This window comes from Emydura macquarii, unplaced genomic scaffold, assembly GCF_026122565.2.
Source record: "Emydura macquarii macquarii isolate MOO-44397 ecotype Brisbane River unplaced genomic scaffold, CSIRO-AGI_Emac_v2 contig_2699, whole genome shotgun sequence".
In the NCBI taxonomy this organism is placed as follows: domain Eukaryota; kingdom Metazoa; phylum Chordata; order Testudines; family Chelidae; genus Emydura; species Emydura macquarii.
Genome location: NW_027132836.1, coordinates 1174637 through 1191788, shown reverse-complemented (window position 1 = coordinate 1191788; position 17152 = coordinate 1174637). Strand labels below are relative to the sequence as shown.

The window sequence follows — 17152 nt, the reverse complement described above, 5'->3', positions numbered from 1 at the left end:
TTGGGTGTGTTACTGGGCGAGAAGCTCTGATGTTTACAACCTTGGAGGTTAACTGCTTCAAGGACACAACGGCATTGTGTCTAGAGCTTCTGACAGACAGGAAATCTCCATTCCATATACCGTTACCCACTAGATAAATCTCAGACACGTTGCAATGGTCTAGGACTATTTCCTGGTTTAAGACGTGGCTTTTCCAGGAGTTTAGGCTGCTAAATTATGAATTTAGTTAGAAATCTGATGTCTGTCTGTCTATTTATTTTGTCCCCTGACAGCTTGAAGAAAAGCTCAAAGAAAAAGTGGATGCAAGTCTCATGGAACGAATCAACCTGACAGGAGAGATGGACACATTCAGCATGTATGTCCAGCAGGGCATCTTTCCATAATGCTTGTAAATGTTGTAACTGATCCGTTCAGTGACAGAGGCCAGTACTAATAGAACGGCTGGTAGATGTAGGATATGAAGTACCATGGCATTTCCAGTTTCAGTCTAGAAGTAGGATTTTCACAGTTGAAAAAACAGTCTTTCTCCTGGACAGCCCAAGAACAGTAGTGATACTGACGATAGATGTAGTTGTTCCCCCATTATTACAGCCAAAGGAACAAAAAGACTGAGAGGAGGAAAGGAAATTACTGTAGGAAGGAGAATGTACCAGAATGGCTTCCTCCTTGAAATGTAACAGTAATCTCAGACAGCTGCCAACATGCAAATGATATTCCAGATGGGAACTCACTATTTCCCAGTGTAAATCAGCAGTATTTTCATTATTATCAAACCCCATTTTGTGTGACATAAAAAGTTCGGCCCAAGTTTGCATTCAAGGATTGTAATTGAGGGGAAATTGTGATCATGCTTTAAAATGTAAATAATAAGAAGACAGTCACTGGCACCTTCCATCAGAGGAACGTGAAGTTCTCTCCAGCCATTAATGAATTTAACCTGTGAAGAAAGTAGATCTTATTATTCCCATCTTTCAGGTGAGAAGCCCGTGACACAGAGTGATTAATTGACTTGTCCAGGGTCACGCAAAGCTAGGAACAGACCCCAGTTATCCTGCCTCTCTGACCTTTAGTCTCAGAACCACTGTTCCTTGAAATCCTCATTTAACAAGTTTTTAATTAAATTGTATAGTCTTACTGATGCTTCTCGCCTGGCCTGGAGCTAAGATTCAGTGAAGATACCAAGCCCATGTAGCTCTGCTCCTACCAGTAAGGCTGTCTTAGGAGACTTCCTGTCTGGCTTCGTCTAAGACAATTCCTCCTCTCTTGCTTTAATGAGCAGGATGACAACCAAAATGCCCCTGCAGGATTTTCACCCTCTCTAGGGCTCCCATTGCTTCTCCAGCCTGCTTTCCTTCTGCTCTGAGCAAACTCCCTTTCCCTGCGCTACCTCTCAAATCCTAACTAAGAAGAGTGAATCCCTGGTCGATGGCTGAGGTTGGAAAGACTTTCCGTGGCTTGGTTGAGACAGCAAAGCAAATTAGCCCGGAAGTGGGAATATAATTTGCCATTCTGCCGTGTGATAGAATTCTCCTAATATGGGCAACTGGAGGGTGAATGTTACATTCTGTCATGACCCGCTGTTACGAGCCAGCTATTTTGCGTCGCCCTTTGGTTTCAGTTGTGGTTGTCTCACTTGGCGGCTAACGAGGTGAGGTTTTGGAAGTTGTCTTGCCGTACTGTTCGCACATCTGCCATTTTGCAGAGCTTTAAAGTTAGACCTTCAGCGCTGATGCATCTCGTAGTAGAGGCTTTTAAATGCCTTTAAATCAGAGTAGCACTTTTGGCCAGTGTCCTGTCAGTGTCGGATACGCCTATAAACCTCATTTTGATATATAAGCATTTTTTTCTTTAAACAGTAAACACGTCTCTTCTGCTGGGATCTGATGCCTAGTTATGCCCAGGAGTAAATAAAGCCATAAAATGTTCCTGGTAATGCACCCCGCCCTGTTTTACTGAACATGTTATTAGGCCTAGCAGCTGTTTTTTTTTCTTCTCTTTGTAATTGCATAAGAGAAGGCGAAAATCACTGGGAATGCATATAAAGAATTTGTAATAGCTAGGAAAGCTTTTGTCATTGGGATGACTGTGCAGGTCATTTAGGAAATGACAAGAAGGCAACAAACAGCCTTTTCTTGAGGCAAACTTGGAGGAAAAATTGAGTTGTGGTCTGAATGTGAAACCAAGAAACTCTTAGTTTCTCGCCCCATCTCTGCCACTGCTTTGCTGTGTGATTCTGGGCAAGTCACTTAGATAGGGATTTCTCAAGGGCTTGCCTTGATCCTACTTAGAGGGTGTCTACTGGTGAACTTCCTTGGCTCCTTGGAAAAGGCCAGCCTTGGTCTGTCTGTACCTCCGTGTGCCTGTCTGTAAAACAGGGATTACAGGGGTGGGTGAGGAGGATTAATTGGTTCGTTTGTAAAGTGCTGTAAGCTTTTGTGGGGAGAGGCCATCCATGCCTACGGCTGTGTTTGCACAGCACAGAGTTCAGCGAAGCCCCAGTTCTGATCAGGGCTTCTGGGCGCTCCTGTGACATAAAAAAGCTGCACTCTGTGTTTGGAGCTGCTCAGCGTACACGCTGCTGTAAACCAGGCTCTACTGCAAGCATCTTGCCCCTGTAAGCAACTCAGGCTGATTTTAAAAAGTGGATATCCCCCCCTTCCCTCCCCCAATTGCTACCTCCTGCTCTTTACACCAGACTCTGTGCCTGGTGACAAAGCCGCAGGTAGGCTCCTAACACATGGAAGCCAGTCACAGAGCTGCTTGCCTTCTATTAAACTGGTCATGTTTCGTTTTGGTGCTAAACCACAACTATTTTCTACATCTCGCTGACAGCAGACACCCTGTGTAACTCAGACATACCCCGAGCAGCCCAGTTATCTCAATCCCAGCCATCTTGGTATTGCTTGAGCTTGTGTAGTTTCCTTAGGGAGTAAATCATGTGGCGCCAACCAGATGGCAGAGAGGCACCCCAGCCAAGTAGTAACGGCCACAAGTGTTTTCGGTTTAGTGCAAATGCCACATCATTTATTTTTAAGACGACATCCGCTCCAGCTCAGATATTTTTCAGGCTTGTTTTTGACAGGCTTGCCTGTCAAGGTGACTTTTTTTTTAAAACAAATTCTATGTTGGACAGGAGCAATCTTCCTATTTAGGGCGCTACTCCTGTCTTGATGAACTTTTAGCTCTACCGGAAAGAGATGACGGCTTGCATGGACTTTGGTGTGTTGTGTCGGGGGAGGGAACAGTGAAGAGTGAATTGGTAGTTGGTTTATGTCTCCCATCTTTGTCAAGAATTACATTTAACTGTCTAAAGGAAAATTCCAACCCTTTAGCTGGTAAGTTGCAGAGCAGCATCTACAGAATTTGACTTATGGCGGGGGGAGCTTGAGGGAAGTAGTAGTCAGGACTTGTTATGCGCTCAACAGGTTCCAGCTATGACCACATCGGTTGCACGGCAAATAGCAAAACATGATAATGGGGAGTGAAGAGGTCACTCACTATGAAAGGCTTGAGGCTTATACTAAGGTTAAAATCTGTTTGTTTATTGGGAAGGTGGTTCATCTGTTCACCTTCTAGCAAAAGTCCACTGTAAAGGCAGTGCTGGGCCACATGTCTGTGGGGATGATCTGAGATACAGAAGATGAACATACAGTTTTCTTTCACTCTTGTTTTAGATTAAGCAGCATCTAGGGGTCCATGATTTTTAAGTCCAAACTTTAGTGTAATGAGATCAAATACGGCTTTAAGTAATATTAGTCATTTTTTAAAAGTCCACAGTGTAGCATGTCCTATGATGTGGAGAAACTAAAACAATGGACGGGTGCCATTCTAGACGTGTTGTAAATGAGACATGTGCTGTCACCCTGCCAAAAGGAAGGCAGACATTCAGAACTCATCCAGATGCACAGTCTTAGGTGTTGTTTAAAAGCCTTATTGTAAGATTTGTATGTGAACAACAAAATATCTAGGGTAAAGTCTTCCAATACTGCATGGCATAGAACTGCATATTGGAAATGAAATTGTAATTTAAAAAAAAAAGGATGAAGTTTGAAACAGAATCACAAACAGACTTCAGGAGTGAGCTCTTCCCCCGGTGCAGGATGATTTAGTCATTGGGAGTGACCCCTGTAAGTGATCTAGCACATTACTGGGATCCCATTCCACCTTTGTATATCAAGGCATGGTGAAAGGCCAGATATAAAATGGTCTCTGTTTAGATTATGCCACCTCTGCTAGCTCCCCTGTAAATGGCATGCAACATTGCTTGTGTTCTGAAAAATAAAGATTGTAGCTGTGCGTCTCTCCACAATTCAGTACAAATGTAGCATCGTAGATGGCTTTACAGTCAGAGAAATCAGTTTTGGCACTCGGTTGCTGAGTACTATCGTAATGCCTGTGCTTGATTTTTGCAGCGTCATCTCAAACAGCATACAGCTGTTAGTGCAGGACTTGGATGCAGCCTGTGACCCGGCTCTTACCGCTATGAGCAAGGTAGGTTTTAGAAGAGGTAACCTTAACTCATGTTTTGCAGCTGTTGCTCAATTGAACTGTTCAGCTTCACTTTGGATGTTTCCTTTGCCCCATTCTGAGAGTAACTGTGTGCTACCTGCTTGGTTTTTAAAGCCGCCACCACTTTATAACTAAAGTCAGACTTGATTTCCAGACGAATTCTTGTGTGACTCTGGAAAGAGCTTCCGTTCTCACATAGCAAAGCAAGCCACACCAGCAGTAGAACACTGTCTGTAAATGTTCATCCCGGATCCTTCCTTTCAGCTCTCAATGCCCATGTGAATCTTGGAGATTGGAAGACGTTTGATTAGCTCTAAATGCACTTTGTCTCGCTATCCCCTCCAATACTCTCTGTCTAGGAACTTTACCAAGCCTTTGCTGGTCCCAGTTCTAGTGCTGGCCTGTGAATTTTTCGTCTGTAGGTACCCGAAGGGCAATGTGATGTCCTGTCACTTCTCTGATGCGCCCAGTGACACATGGGGCTGTGACTAGAGAGGCAGAAGCCCAACCTTTCTTTCTGTGGCACCAGCTCTTTTGAATTTTGTGGCAGTTTCATTGTTCTCTTTTGCATATAAGCCAAAACATAGAGCTGTGTTTTGTCTTGCCAAGGTATTGTGAAAGCCCACATTGCTTTAGTCAGAGGTGAGGACAACGAAAGTGGATTGAACTACAGGTTGGGTTTTTTCCCCAATTAGAAACATTAAACCTAGGTCTCCCCTTTGTAGAATTGATGTACTTCCTAGCTGCCATGAGTTTTAATAGCACTCTGGTTTGTGTTGTATTCCAGCTGTCACTAACCTCCACCGCCAGCTAGAGTCTGAGTTGGAATGCAGCTGGTAACAGAATCTGTACATGTCCCAAGTGGAAAGGGGATTTTTCCAGGAAAATAACACTATGGGGAGGAGGTTAGCACTTCAGGTGTTGTTTATGTACCCTGTCAGTTCCTTAGACGCTCCTTCTCCCATTAAGACCATATATCCAAATGACTGAGCTCCGGTTGTTTATACCACAGCCGAACCACAGGGCTGGGAAAGCAGCAGCTGGTTGGCCATTTATTTTTGTCTTTGGAACACCAGCGAAATGAAATCCATGTGATGGAAACGACCAGATATAAACAAGCTAAGCACTGTGAAATTTGCTAAGTAAATACTTGTCATTTGCACAGCCATTCCTCCATATGCGCCAGCCAGCCGGTTGCTTGTGTGTGATTTTTTTACTGGAATTTTGAAAGAGCTGGATTTGATGTAAAATATTTTTTTTTAAACTTCTCAAGATCTAGTTATTACTCCTCTAGTTGAATAACAAAGACATAAAAAAATTAAATGTACCATTAACATTTGGAAGCGTAAAATTTCATTCTGCTTTGGAGGGATGAAGGATGTACCTATGAATTCACTCTTATTTTCCTATAATATGAATATATATCTGTTCTAGAGCCATTGCTCTTCTTTAGAGCAGATCTTTTACTGTAGGTAAACCCTCAGTAATCTGCGAGGCTGACTGTTCTGGTTCTTTTTAATTCTGAAATATGGCTAATTTCTTGGGAAATAATTTGTTCAAAATAAATGCTAATTATGAAATACCAAAGCCTCTAAGCATATCTTGGCTTCATTGTTCATAGAGAGGTTTCACATGGAAAGTAGATAATGAGAATATCAGTTTCAGATGGAAACAGTTGCAGTTTTTCTCGTACCTTCAGTGTTTTGGGCAAAACTTAAATGAAGATATGACCCCATCTTCTAAAATGTCCAGCCTTTGGGTGTCATCTTTGCTTCCAAGTAGACAATTACTTTTAATAACTGCTTCCATAGCTACTGGGGACACCACTTGCGTTTTATGATGTCTTCTCCTGACCCTTCAATTTTAGAGGTGATATTTATAAGAAGTGTATGTAGTGCTGCAGAAAGGCATGAAGACAGTGCTATCCAAAAGCTTAAATCTGACTTGGATAAAAATGGTGCACTAGGCTAACAGTTAAAGAGCAAGAATGTGCAGGGACACCAGTGTGAGGCAGTCCATATTGGAAGGGTTCATGAAAGAAGTGGGTTTGAAGGAGGAGAGGAAGTGGTTGGCTGTAGTTGTATCATGAAAACATGTAAAGAAGAGAGTGGGAAAAAGATAAAAGTTCTTCAGGGAGAGGGTTAGGAGTGTAAGGAACATATGGGGTTGGGTGGTTTGGAGAGAGTGGTTATTGCAGGGGTGTCAAACATCAGGCCTGCGGGCCGCATACGGCCCACCAACCTTTTTAGTCTGGCCCTTGGCGGCAGCGTGCGCTGCTGCGACATCTCACAGCGTTGTACTCTCTGGCGGTGTGGAGCGCTGTGTGCGCGAGACACAGCGCTCCAAAAGTGCCTAGCATTTTGATTTATGGTATGTATGGCCCACTTCAAATCTGGCCCGCCATAGCAAATGAGTTTGCCACCCCTGAGTTATTGTATCTACCAGAAACCGTATGAGATGGTTGGTACTTTGAATATCATTTAGAAGACAACGTGTCTTTGCCCCAATGGTTGATGGCCTCAGTGTGAAAGCAGAAAAGTAGGTGAGAGAGTCTTGAAAGTGAAGATGAGAAACTTGGCTTGGATGCAAAAAATGAGAAGAGACTCAGTGAAAGGCTTCAGCCTGAAAGTGACCTGTGTGAGGAATTGGGGAGGCCCTTTGTTCAAGGGTGTGTGCATGTGTCTGTATAGAATGTACAGTGAGCTAACAACACTCACAATACACATCTGACAGCAGAAAAGCTGTGGTTTGTAGTGCTGACATAACTCACAAAGCTGAACGTTTCTCGGGGAAAGTAACAACATTTGCAAAGTAAACACGATTGCAATGAAGTGACCACGTTGCTGTAACATGAACTGCCTTCATCAGAACATTTGCTATACATTTATATAATAAAAAGCAAGGACTTCTGCAGCTCTAGTTACATAGCGAACCACTGGAGTTTTGCTGGTGTGTTTTTAGGATGCTTTCCGAACCCCTCAGCAAGTATGCTTTTATCTGTGCAATTCTCAGTTGCTCATCCCTTATTCTCAGTGTCAGTGTCTTGTGTGTCACACTTTTTCTCTCCCACACACATGTATGGGAGACCTTTTATATACTTGGTTGTTTATATATAGCTATCAAAAACTATCTGGAGATATCCCAAGACAAACATAAATGGAAAAAACATTTTAGAGTCCAGAGGAGTAAATTTAAAGTGACAGGATCAAAGTTATCCTTTATCAGAAAAATTGGGTTAATATTTCTTTGGATGACTTTTCAATGTGTGTGCACTATTCCTTTCATTGCAGCTGCTGTTGTACTGTGAAAAATGCACTCCCAGAGCTGTTTTGAATTTACATTTTTATAAGATTGGTTAGCTGATTCGCTTTAGGAGTGAAGCCCAGCAAAACAAACTTTTTCCTTACAGCAGGGGGAAAAAGTGTTGCACCATCGGCTAAGCTATATCCTTCTGGTGGTTTTGGATGTGCTCTGTATTGTATATCCTGGTCACGTATTCATTTTAAGTTACCATAGGTGGAGAAGGTGTGCCGGGAACGTGTGAAAGTGTGTCAGGAAACATTTACTAGCTATATGTCTTCAGATGTGGTGGTCACTGTGGGCAGCTGAAGAGCAATTGGACTAGTCTGAACAATCCTGCTAATGGGAAGTTGGCAGAGTACGAGTTACAAACTACTGAACAGGCAGTGAGAAAAATGTCCCTCTTACCCACCGAGTGCCTGTGGGTTTCTCTTCATTTTGTTAACTAAAAAGCCTTTGCATGGGACATGTCTAGACTCTGCCACTAGAGGTTGGAGATTTGGCTGCCCTGACCCACTAAATCACCTCTGCCGCCACTCATTTGGCTGGAGTTGAATCTGGAAAGTCATATGGAGCAAAGCATCTGTAGTAAGATTAAAACTATCAGGGGAGCATCATGCACAGATCTGGGGCTTTAGGTAAGCACGTTTGAAGGTAGATACTGTGCACACGCATCCCTCAAAAGAAACAAAAATAGTTGTATATTTCTCTCCCCTTTCCCCAAACCACATCCAATTTTCCACCGTGATTTTCTGTTATTCCATTCATTCATAATTCATCTTTATGGCTTCCTTAAACGTTAGGGCTGCAGTGCCAACCAGTTACCTGAAACCATATTGCAACATGGAATCATTAGTGCTTCCCATTACTCTTGCAGTACGCACACATTAATGAGTATTAAGCAGCACCTCTCTGGACGTTCCTACTCCTCGGGGCGAAATTGCTGTAAACAAACATGTCGTGCCAGGGACACCGACACCTGAGCTATTCACCTCCTTTCAGAAGGTTTCCGCTGTATATTTTGTGTGTGTTTGTTTTGAACATCGTCAGAGCAGTCAAATGTCTTATTAAAGGCAGCTATTCAGTTGTACTTCTACTAAAGAGATAGGAGAATGAGAAGGGAGACGAAGTCATTATTCTTTTGCTGTTGTGTAATTTTATGTATGCATTTCAGATGAGCTGGAGTCTTGAATTCTAGCCTTCCACGCCCAGTAGCATTACGAGGTTTGCTGCCAGCTGAGCTCATGGGGGATGTTTCTGAGTTGTGCTGTTTTGTTTTGTTTTTTCTCTTTTACATCTAGCTGTTCTCAGCCTAACCAGTGTAAATGCTTTTACTCCGATACAGGAGTCAAGGCTTTTTCCAGTCTTGTAATCACTTTCTCAAATGCCCAGAATCAGGCTTTATGGGGATAATTCATCTCAAGAAGTTGGGAGCAGTTGTAAAGAAACTTTCAAACAGGTTGGATTGTCCCTTTAATTTATACCAAAAGGTGTTTAATCCCTGTGTTCTACATATGTACACATGCACACCCGTCCAACACCCATAAGCACTGGTACATATTCTGATCTCAACCCTGTGTTTTGATATGTTACAGCTATTCTATATCTTCTTTCTACACATCTTCTTTATAGTTCTTAGACAACAAGTAACTGTAATTTTGGAAGAAAACCATTCTTAGTTTCTCTGTAAGGGGTTTGGTCATCAATCAGCTGACAAAGAAGGCAGTCTTGTTAAAGAATTACTGAGACATTCTCTTGGAGACTCTCTACAGAGCTTTTTAAAGGATGGATTTGTAAAAGTCAGTGCTCTACACTGTTCTGTTTTTACATTGTTTAAAGCCTGATGGATTAAGAGGTCTTTTATTTCAGATGCAGTGGCAGAATGTGGAACATGTTGGTGACCAGAGTCCTTATGTCACTTCAGTTATTCTTCATATTAAGCAGAATGTTCCCATCATCCGCGACAATCTGGCCTCCACGAGAAAATACTTCACTCAATTCTGTATTAAATTTGCAAAGTAAGTCACTGCCCTGTCACAGCATCTCTGGAAACTCTGGTTGTTGCTAGCCTGATTATGTACTTGCCTTTTCATACATTGTCAGTGGCTTTTAACATGTAGGTCAAGACCTTCCCAAATCTAAGGGAAGGAGTGGGGTCACCTGCAGCTGTGAGTGAGATTGAGATGCTTTCATTCCTCACCATGAGTCTCTTGCTGAAGCAAATTTGCTCAGCCATCTGCATTGGCTCCTTCTCACATTCATGGACCTGCCCATAAACCCTTTTAAGGATCACCACTTTACAAGCACAGGAGAGGTTGACAAACTGTATTTGGTGGATATTTAATAGAACACTTCAGCTTTGTTACAGGAACCTCTTTTCCTTGATATAAGGCTCTGCTGGCTCCCAACTGCCTATGAAATCTCATCACAATTCTTCTAACAACCCATTTTTTAAACAATCAGCAGGCTGTGAAGGTGCATTTAACTAGAAGTAAACACAAAGTACCTGATCCTGTCGTAGAGCTGCTTATTTATGTAAAGACAGTGACCAAGTACAGACTGGAAATGTACCTCAGTTCTGTGGAGCCACTGTGATGGGCCACTCCCTGGCCCCTCACTTAGTGCTTGACAGGTTAATAGTAATGGAGGGGTGCAGAGAATAAAGCTGGGTTTTTGGAGGTAGGTGCCTAACTCCCATTGATTTTCATTGCAATTGAGTGCCCACCTCTCTTAGATCCCCTTTAAAATTCCAGTTTCTGAGTCCTATCTGGTCTTTTTAAAGCCCTGTTCCCTAAAGTCAAATTAACTTTGAGGGATATGGGCAATTTAAACTCCCTTTTGTTCATCTGAGACCAGTCAATGCTGCAGGCCTAGGACCCAGGAAAAAACTATTAGAAGGCCAAGGGTGTTAGGGCTACTGGTTGGAGAGTTCTGCTGAAGGTGGGTGGGGAACACTGCGCACGCCATATTTCACTCTTAAAAATACCTACACATTTCATTCAGTTCTAATAAGTGAATCTCTCCAGAGTAAATCGTATGGACTGGCAGTTGTTGGGTGGGTTTTAGAATCGGAGCTTCGGTTCCTACTTCAGCAGAAAAGGATGTAGTGCCGTGTCTTGAGAGCCATTAGCTTCGGCGGCAGGGCGGATGGCCTGAGAGTTACTTTCCCTTTCCTGTCTCTGCATGCTCATTAGTTTGCATTAAGGAGCAGTTACTGATAAATTATATTATGGCACGGCCCATAATCACTCTTGAAATGCTGTCTCAGTGAAAATGTATTGCGCATAAGCCTCCTAGGTGGTCACACTTGAATTGTATATAGCTAACAAGGTGATAAATAAAAAATCCATTTACTCAGTTGGTCACAGCAGAGTCTTAATGCCTTGGCTTAGTTGCCTCCCTTTTAACTGTATTGCTAAGCACATACCAAGTGAAGTGTGGATAAAGCACCCAGCTCTCCTATCTGGGATGAGTTCAGCTCTAAGATGGAATGAATGAGTGGCTCAAACTTAGTTCCTTGGTAGAGCTTAAAAAACTGCAACACTACCACTCGAAAGAGCTCTGAATACAATTGTGTACCTGCTCCAAAGCCCCTGGAAGTTGAGAGAGAGTCCTGTTGTCTCATTGAGCCTGGATCAGGCCCTGCATGTGCAAATTCACTTTCTTTGGCATGCCTGATGATGATGATTTTGCCAGGTTACATTTGAAGTCTTTTGTAAGACTTGCTTCTAAACAGAACCAGTATATAGGTAATGATACCTTGATCTTCCTCAGCATCCATGTGACATTTTAACTCCTACACATATCTGTGTGCCTTTAGAATGCTTAATCCATAGAGTATTGATGTTACAGGCTGGTCTGTCTAGTAGACGTACCTTTTGTGTGTTACACAGCACTTAAAATCCTGCTTACATGCCTTTGCATTTTATGTGTGAATATCTGTATCTTTTTGCACTGGCAGCCACTTCTTAAATCTACTTGTATTACACAAGGGCTAGTTTAGAGTTACATGACCCCAGGGGAGAGAGAGCATTTAAAGTTGCAAAACTTAAAACTAGTTCAAGAAATTTGAACCAAATTTGGAGGAAGAAAATTCCTCACCAGGGACCTGATATGTCTCTTTGTGTGTGCCATTTTTTTTTCTTTTGGGCCGAGATGCACATGCTTCCTAAATAGATTGGTATAATAGAAATTCTAGAACCCTTCTCTTACATTCTTACAGTGCCTAAATCACTCCCCTGTTAGATTAAAAAAAAATTGCATGGAGGAAGAGGCTTCCACATCTGTATGGGCATTTGCTCAACATAGTTTTGGAAGTCGCAAGGAGATTAGAAAGCCTGGAGTATGGCAAGTCTTTTAAAAATAATCTTCTTTTCCTCTGCCCCAGATTGGCTTGATTATTAGCTACCTACAGTAGAATGTTGTGGATAATTAGAGTGCGAGTTTTCCTAGTGACCTTGAAGGGCTTTGATCAGGCGCTTGATGAGCAGAATTATGTGAGAGAAGATTGTGATGTTCAGGCAGCATGTCCTTGAAGCATATGTCTTGAAGCAGCCTGGAGTAAATCTTGTTGATTCGGAGAAAGCGGCTGATCTGAACTTCAGAGAGTTATTTAAACCTCAGCAATTCTGTGCTGCTCGTGACTCAGGAACAGCTGGAGGCCTTGAACAACATTGTGTAGCGGTTCATCCCCTATAAGACAAACGTACTGTGGTTGCACCTCTGTCTGTCTTGCTTAGTGAGGCATTGTGTTTAATGCATCATCAGTACAAGGAATTAGGAAAACACAAGCTTGGCAAAGCCACTCCTGTTGGGTGGGAGCCTTTCAAGTGCTGTGGTTTCTCTTTTAGGCTCCTAATCTGTCTTGCTCTGCTTTATTATTACCTCTGGGACTAGTCTGACTGTGTAAAGTGTTTGGATTTGATTTTACAGCTCAAACTGTAAATGAGTTGTGGCATTAAAATGCAGATCTCTGAGTACATTGGGGCACATTTTTTCCAAGTGCTTAAACCATGCACTGAGAATATGCAATTGAATAAACATACGTTCATCTTGTCAGGACTGTCTGCCATGTGCTATAGGGGAGACAGGTTTGATGCTGACTTTCGGCTGTCGAGGCCATCAGAGACAAGAAGCTGAGATGAGCGGAAATTCTCAGTCAGGCCGTCTTGCTCTTGATGCCCTCTGCCAGCCAACCCGTGGAAGAAACGTTGGAATCAACCTTGGGTAGCGTCACTCATCTTGCCCGCCCTGCTGGACCTGAGAAGTAATTTCCAGTTAGACAGGGCATAACATAACAGGCAGCATCCTGGGATGGAAAGTTCACTCCCTCCACCCATCTGCACTCATTGCTGGGATTGCAGGTGGCCATTCTCTGAGGCCTTGACATTTTCATGCTAAGCAAAACCTCCCCTTATTGAAGATTATGGCTGGACAACTAAAAGTGGGAATCCTTGGGTCATGTGCATGCAGATTCCCTACTTGAAAGGCTGCAGAATTGAGCAATGTCACTGTCTCCCATACTCAAGGTGGAAGCATTAGTACCAGACCTGCCCTTAGGGTTAGACCTACATGGGAGATCAAAGATACATATAATCTCACATGCTCTTCCATTTGCAGTGAACTGTTGCAGCCAGAGCTGCTACTGATTGTCCATTTTATAAGCTCGCATAAGCTCCAGCTGTTCTTGGCTCTCTCTAATTGCCCTCTGGGATTTATTTAGACACCTGAAAAATGGACTCATAAGACAGACAACTTTCATCTTTGCCTTAATGCTTTCCTGCAGTAGGGGCTGGTGTTTGTTTTTTCTCCTGTTATTTATGCTGTGTCGCCAAGGATAGTTTTCTCATGTGGTTAGATTGAAAGCCCTTTGGGGGCAGCTCCGTAGCTTGTTCTCAGTAATGATTTAAAAATTGTTCCCCATCTAGGCTCCCCTCCCATCCAGGAAAAGATTATTGATTGAGAGAAGTCTCAGCCATGCGTTTAAAAAGAGAGTGGAGAAAATCCTTCCATTGAAAAAGCTTCTTTTCAACCATTGTTTGCTCATTTAATCAGAGCTTTCCATGTTGTTCACCTGTGTGTGCTGCAGACACACAGCTTGTGTCATTCTGACATGAGTAAGGGCCAGATTTAATTGCCTGGCTAGAATAACTGGTGTTAGGACAAAGAGGGTGCTGGCCAGGCTGCTTCCTTCACTTCTTTCTTTGTGGGTTGGAAATAAATAGCTTGACCGATGCAAAGGGAAAAACAAATTAAATTCAAATCCCTGCAGTAAATTGAGCTTTCTGCAAGGGGAAAGAAAACAGACCAGGACTGAACCGTTAAAATCTAAACCCGTTGCCGGGTCACGGACACGGGACAGGAAACATGAGACATGCAGGTGTTCAACCAAATGGAGGCCATGTGAAGGAAGCCAAGCAAATTAAAAAGAAGCAAAGAAGAGGAAAATGGAGCATTAATGACGTGGTCCTGACGAACTGCTCGCTGGGTTCCACATAACTTTCTTTTGCTCATGCTAGCCACTCTCTTTGAGTTCAGCTACCAAATGCAACTAGTGCTGCACTTTGGGTTTATTGGTCGGTATTGTGGGCCTGAGTCTTATTTGTGTTAAATCCCCTTTACATCACACTGACGGCATACAGGAGCCTTACAGTGGGTGTTACTGCCAGGGTGGGGCAAAGGTCGTGTGACTGGGTGGTGTCTGCAGCGTGGGTGCTCAGGCCTAAACCTTTTGATTGTCAACCCATGTAAAATTCAGACATGCATAAAATACTGTGTTTGCCTTCTGAGTGTGTGGTTTATTTTTGATACACCGTGGTCTAGACACTACAATACCTTAATCATATCTTTTGTATTGAGGTGTCAACCAGGGAGATCCCACCTAAGCAAACATTTGAGAACTGGTTTTTCACCCTCAAAACATAATGGATCTCTTTGGCAGTGTTAGGGAGGGAGCTGCTGAGCCCTAGAACAACCATCCACCTGCTGGGAGCCCGTTCTTGGGAGCATGGAGCTTCAGAGGGTGCCAAATTGGGGTATGGTTCAAGGAAAACATATTTAACATGGATGAGACTTTCCTCCTCGAGGAGAGGACAGGGGAGATGGGGGAGAAGCTGTTTGTTTCCCTTATAAAAATAACCATCAGCAAAAGCTAAAATCAAGAAAAAAACCAGAAACCTAAACCCAGAAAATCTGTCCCCTACAGTGTATCATTCAAGGTGGGCTTGTGTTTAAGCACTGACCTAGGATTCAGAAGATTTGGATTCAGTTCGCAACTCTGCTGGAGACTGCCCGTGTGACACTGGGTAAATCACTTAACCTCTAGCAGCTTCTGCTCCCTAGCTGTAAAATGGGGATAGTAAAACTGCCTTTCTTCCAATCCAATGTCTTATCTGCATGGACTGTAAGATCTTTGGGACAGGGACTTTCTCGTACTATGTATACATACAGCTTCTCACCCAGTGGATCCCTGATCTTGGTGGGAACCTCAAGGTACTTCTGTAATATACAAAAGTAAAAATATACGGTATTTCTATACCAGTACAGAATAGGTTCTTTTTGTAATCAAGATGCTTCCACTCCAGGAACAGTTGTTATCCCGGTGTTTTGATATTTGTTACATTGTATGATAACTTATTTAACTGATACTTGAACTGACACTATAATATATTGCTCAATTTTTACAGAAATACACTTAAATATAACATGTACTTGGCCTCCAAATTAACTTTTAGATCAGCACAGTTAAAGAAAAAGAACTATATTTATCCTGTTTATAGATTTAAAAATATATATGCTCCGGATCCATTTGAGAGCTGTATGCACTTGCAATGCCATAATGGAAGATCCTGATTTATGCTGCACATTGTTAGCTTACGATATTACGTGACTCTGCATATTGAAGTTCAAACGTGTAATTTTTGTGCTCCTCTTCTCTGCAGCTCCTTCATTCCCAAGTTCATCAACCATCTGTTCAAGTGCAAGCCAATTAGCATGGTGGGGGCAGAACAGGTGAGAAAACTGAATTACGCCCTGTTATAGAGCTCTCCTAGCTTTCTGGTGTCTGTGTATCGAGTTGCCCAGAACTCGGGCGTTGGTTGCTACAGAAGTGGGGAGAGATTGTTATGCATTGTCTGAATTTCAGTATAAGTAAGTGTCCAGTGATTATTGTAGGGCTTTATGATCAGTGATATCAAGATACATTTTGAAAAGTTCCAGAGGGGTAGCTGTGTTAGTCTGTATACAGCAAAAACAACGAGAGTCATGTAGCACTTCAAAGACTAACAAATGTAATTTCTGCAGGCATAAGCTTTCGTGGGCTGCAACCCACTTCATCAGATGCAAGAAACAGAAATCAGATAGGGGGTATATATATACATCCAAAGGTAAGGGACAACAATGGGGAGGGTAGGTATTAGCAAAGTCCATTCAGTTAGAGAAGATGAGGCCTATTCACAACCATTGATTAGAAGGTGAGAATGTGTGAACAGTGACAATCACTTCTTGTAATGAGAGAACCCTTCCAAGTCCCTGTTCAGACCCAGTCTGATTGTGTCATGTTTGCAGATCTGTTCCAGCTCTTCAGTTTCTCACTGAAGTCTGTTTTTGACATTTTTTTGTAGAAGTATGGCAACTTTCAAGTCAGCTACAGAGTGTCCTGCGAGATAGAAGTGCTCTCCGACTGGTTTATGGATGTTACCATTTTTTATGTCTGATTTGTGTCCATTTATTCTTTGGCATAGTGACAGTCTGGTTTGGCCAGTGTACATGGCAGAGGGGCATTGCTGGCACATGATGGCATATGTTACATTGGTAGGTGTGCAGGTGAATGAGCCCCTTATGGTGTGGCTGATGTGGTTAGGACCTGTGATGGTGTCACTGGAGTCGATGTGCGGGCGGAGCTGGCAACGGGGTTTATTGCAGGGATAGGTTCCTGGGTTAATGTTCTTGTTGTCTGGTGTACAGTTGCTGGTGAGTATTTGCTTCAGGTTGGGGTCTGTCTGTAAGCAAGGATAGATCTGCCTCCCGCGGCTTGAGCGAGTGAGGGATCATCTGCTAGGATAGGTTGCAGATCCTTAATGATGTGTTGGAGAGATTTTAGCTGGGGGCTGTAGGTGACGGCCAGTGGTGTTCTGTTGTTTTCTTTGTTGGGTCTGTCCTGTAGAAGGTGACTTCTGGGTACCCGTCTGGCTCTGTCAATGTGTTTCTTCACTTCCCCAGGTGGGTATTGTAGTTTTAAGAATGTTTTATGGAGATCCTGTAGGTGTTTGTCTCTGTCTGAGGGATCTGCCTGCACATCAACTCCTAAAGAGCCTGGTGAAAAGTGCTCCTGATTTGTAAAGGG

The 17152-nt window shown here is 42.9% G+C and overlaps 1 protein-coding gene across 1 annotated transcript in view; it reads left to right on the top strand.

The window, feature by feature from the left end:
- The window catches only part of VPS53 (VPS53 subunit of GARP complex), an 80662-nt gene that overhangs the window by 50883 nt on the left and 12627 nt on the right, over nt 1-17152 (top strand). Inside the window, exons 16-19 of the mRNA XM_067565776.1 lie at nt 273-355; nt 4413-4491; nt 9679-9827; nt 15750-15819. Of these exons, the coding sequence (XP_067421877.1) occupies nt 273-355; nt 4413-4491; nt 9679-9827; nt 15750-15819 (381 nt within the window). The remainder of the gene's footprint in view (nt 1-272; nt 356-4412; nt 4492-9678; nt 9828-15749; nt 15820-17152) is intronic.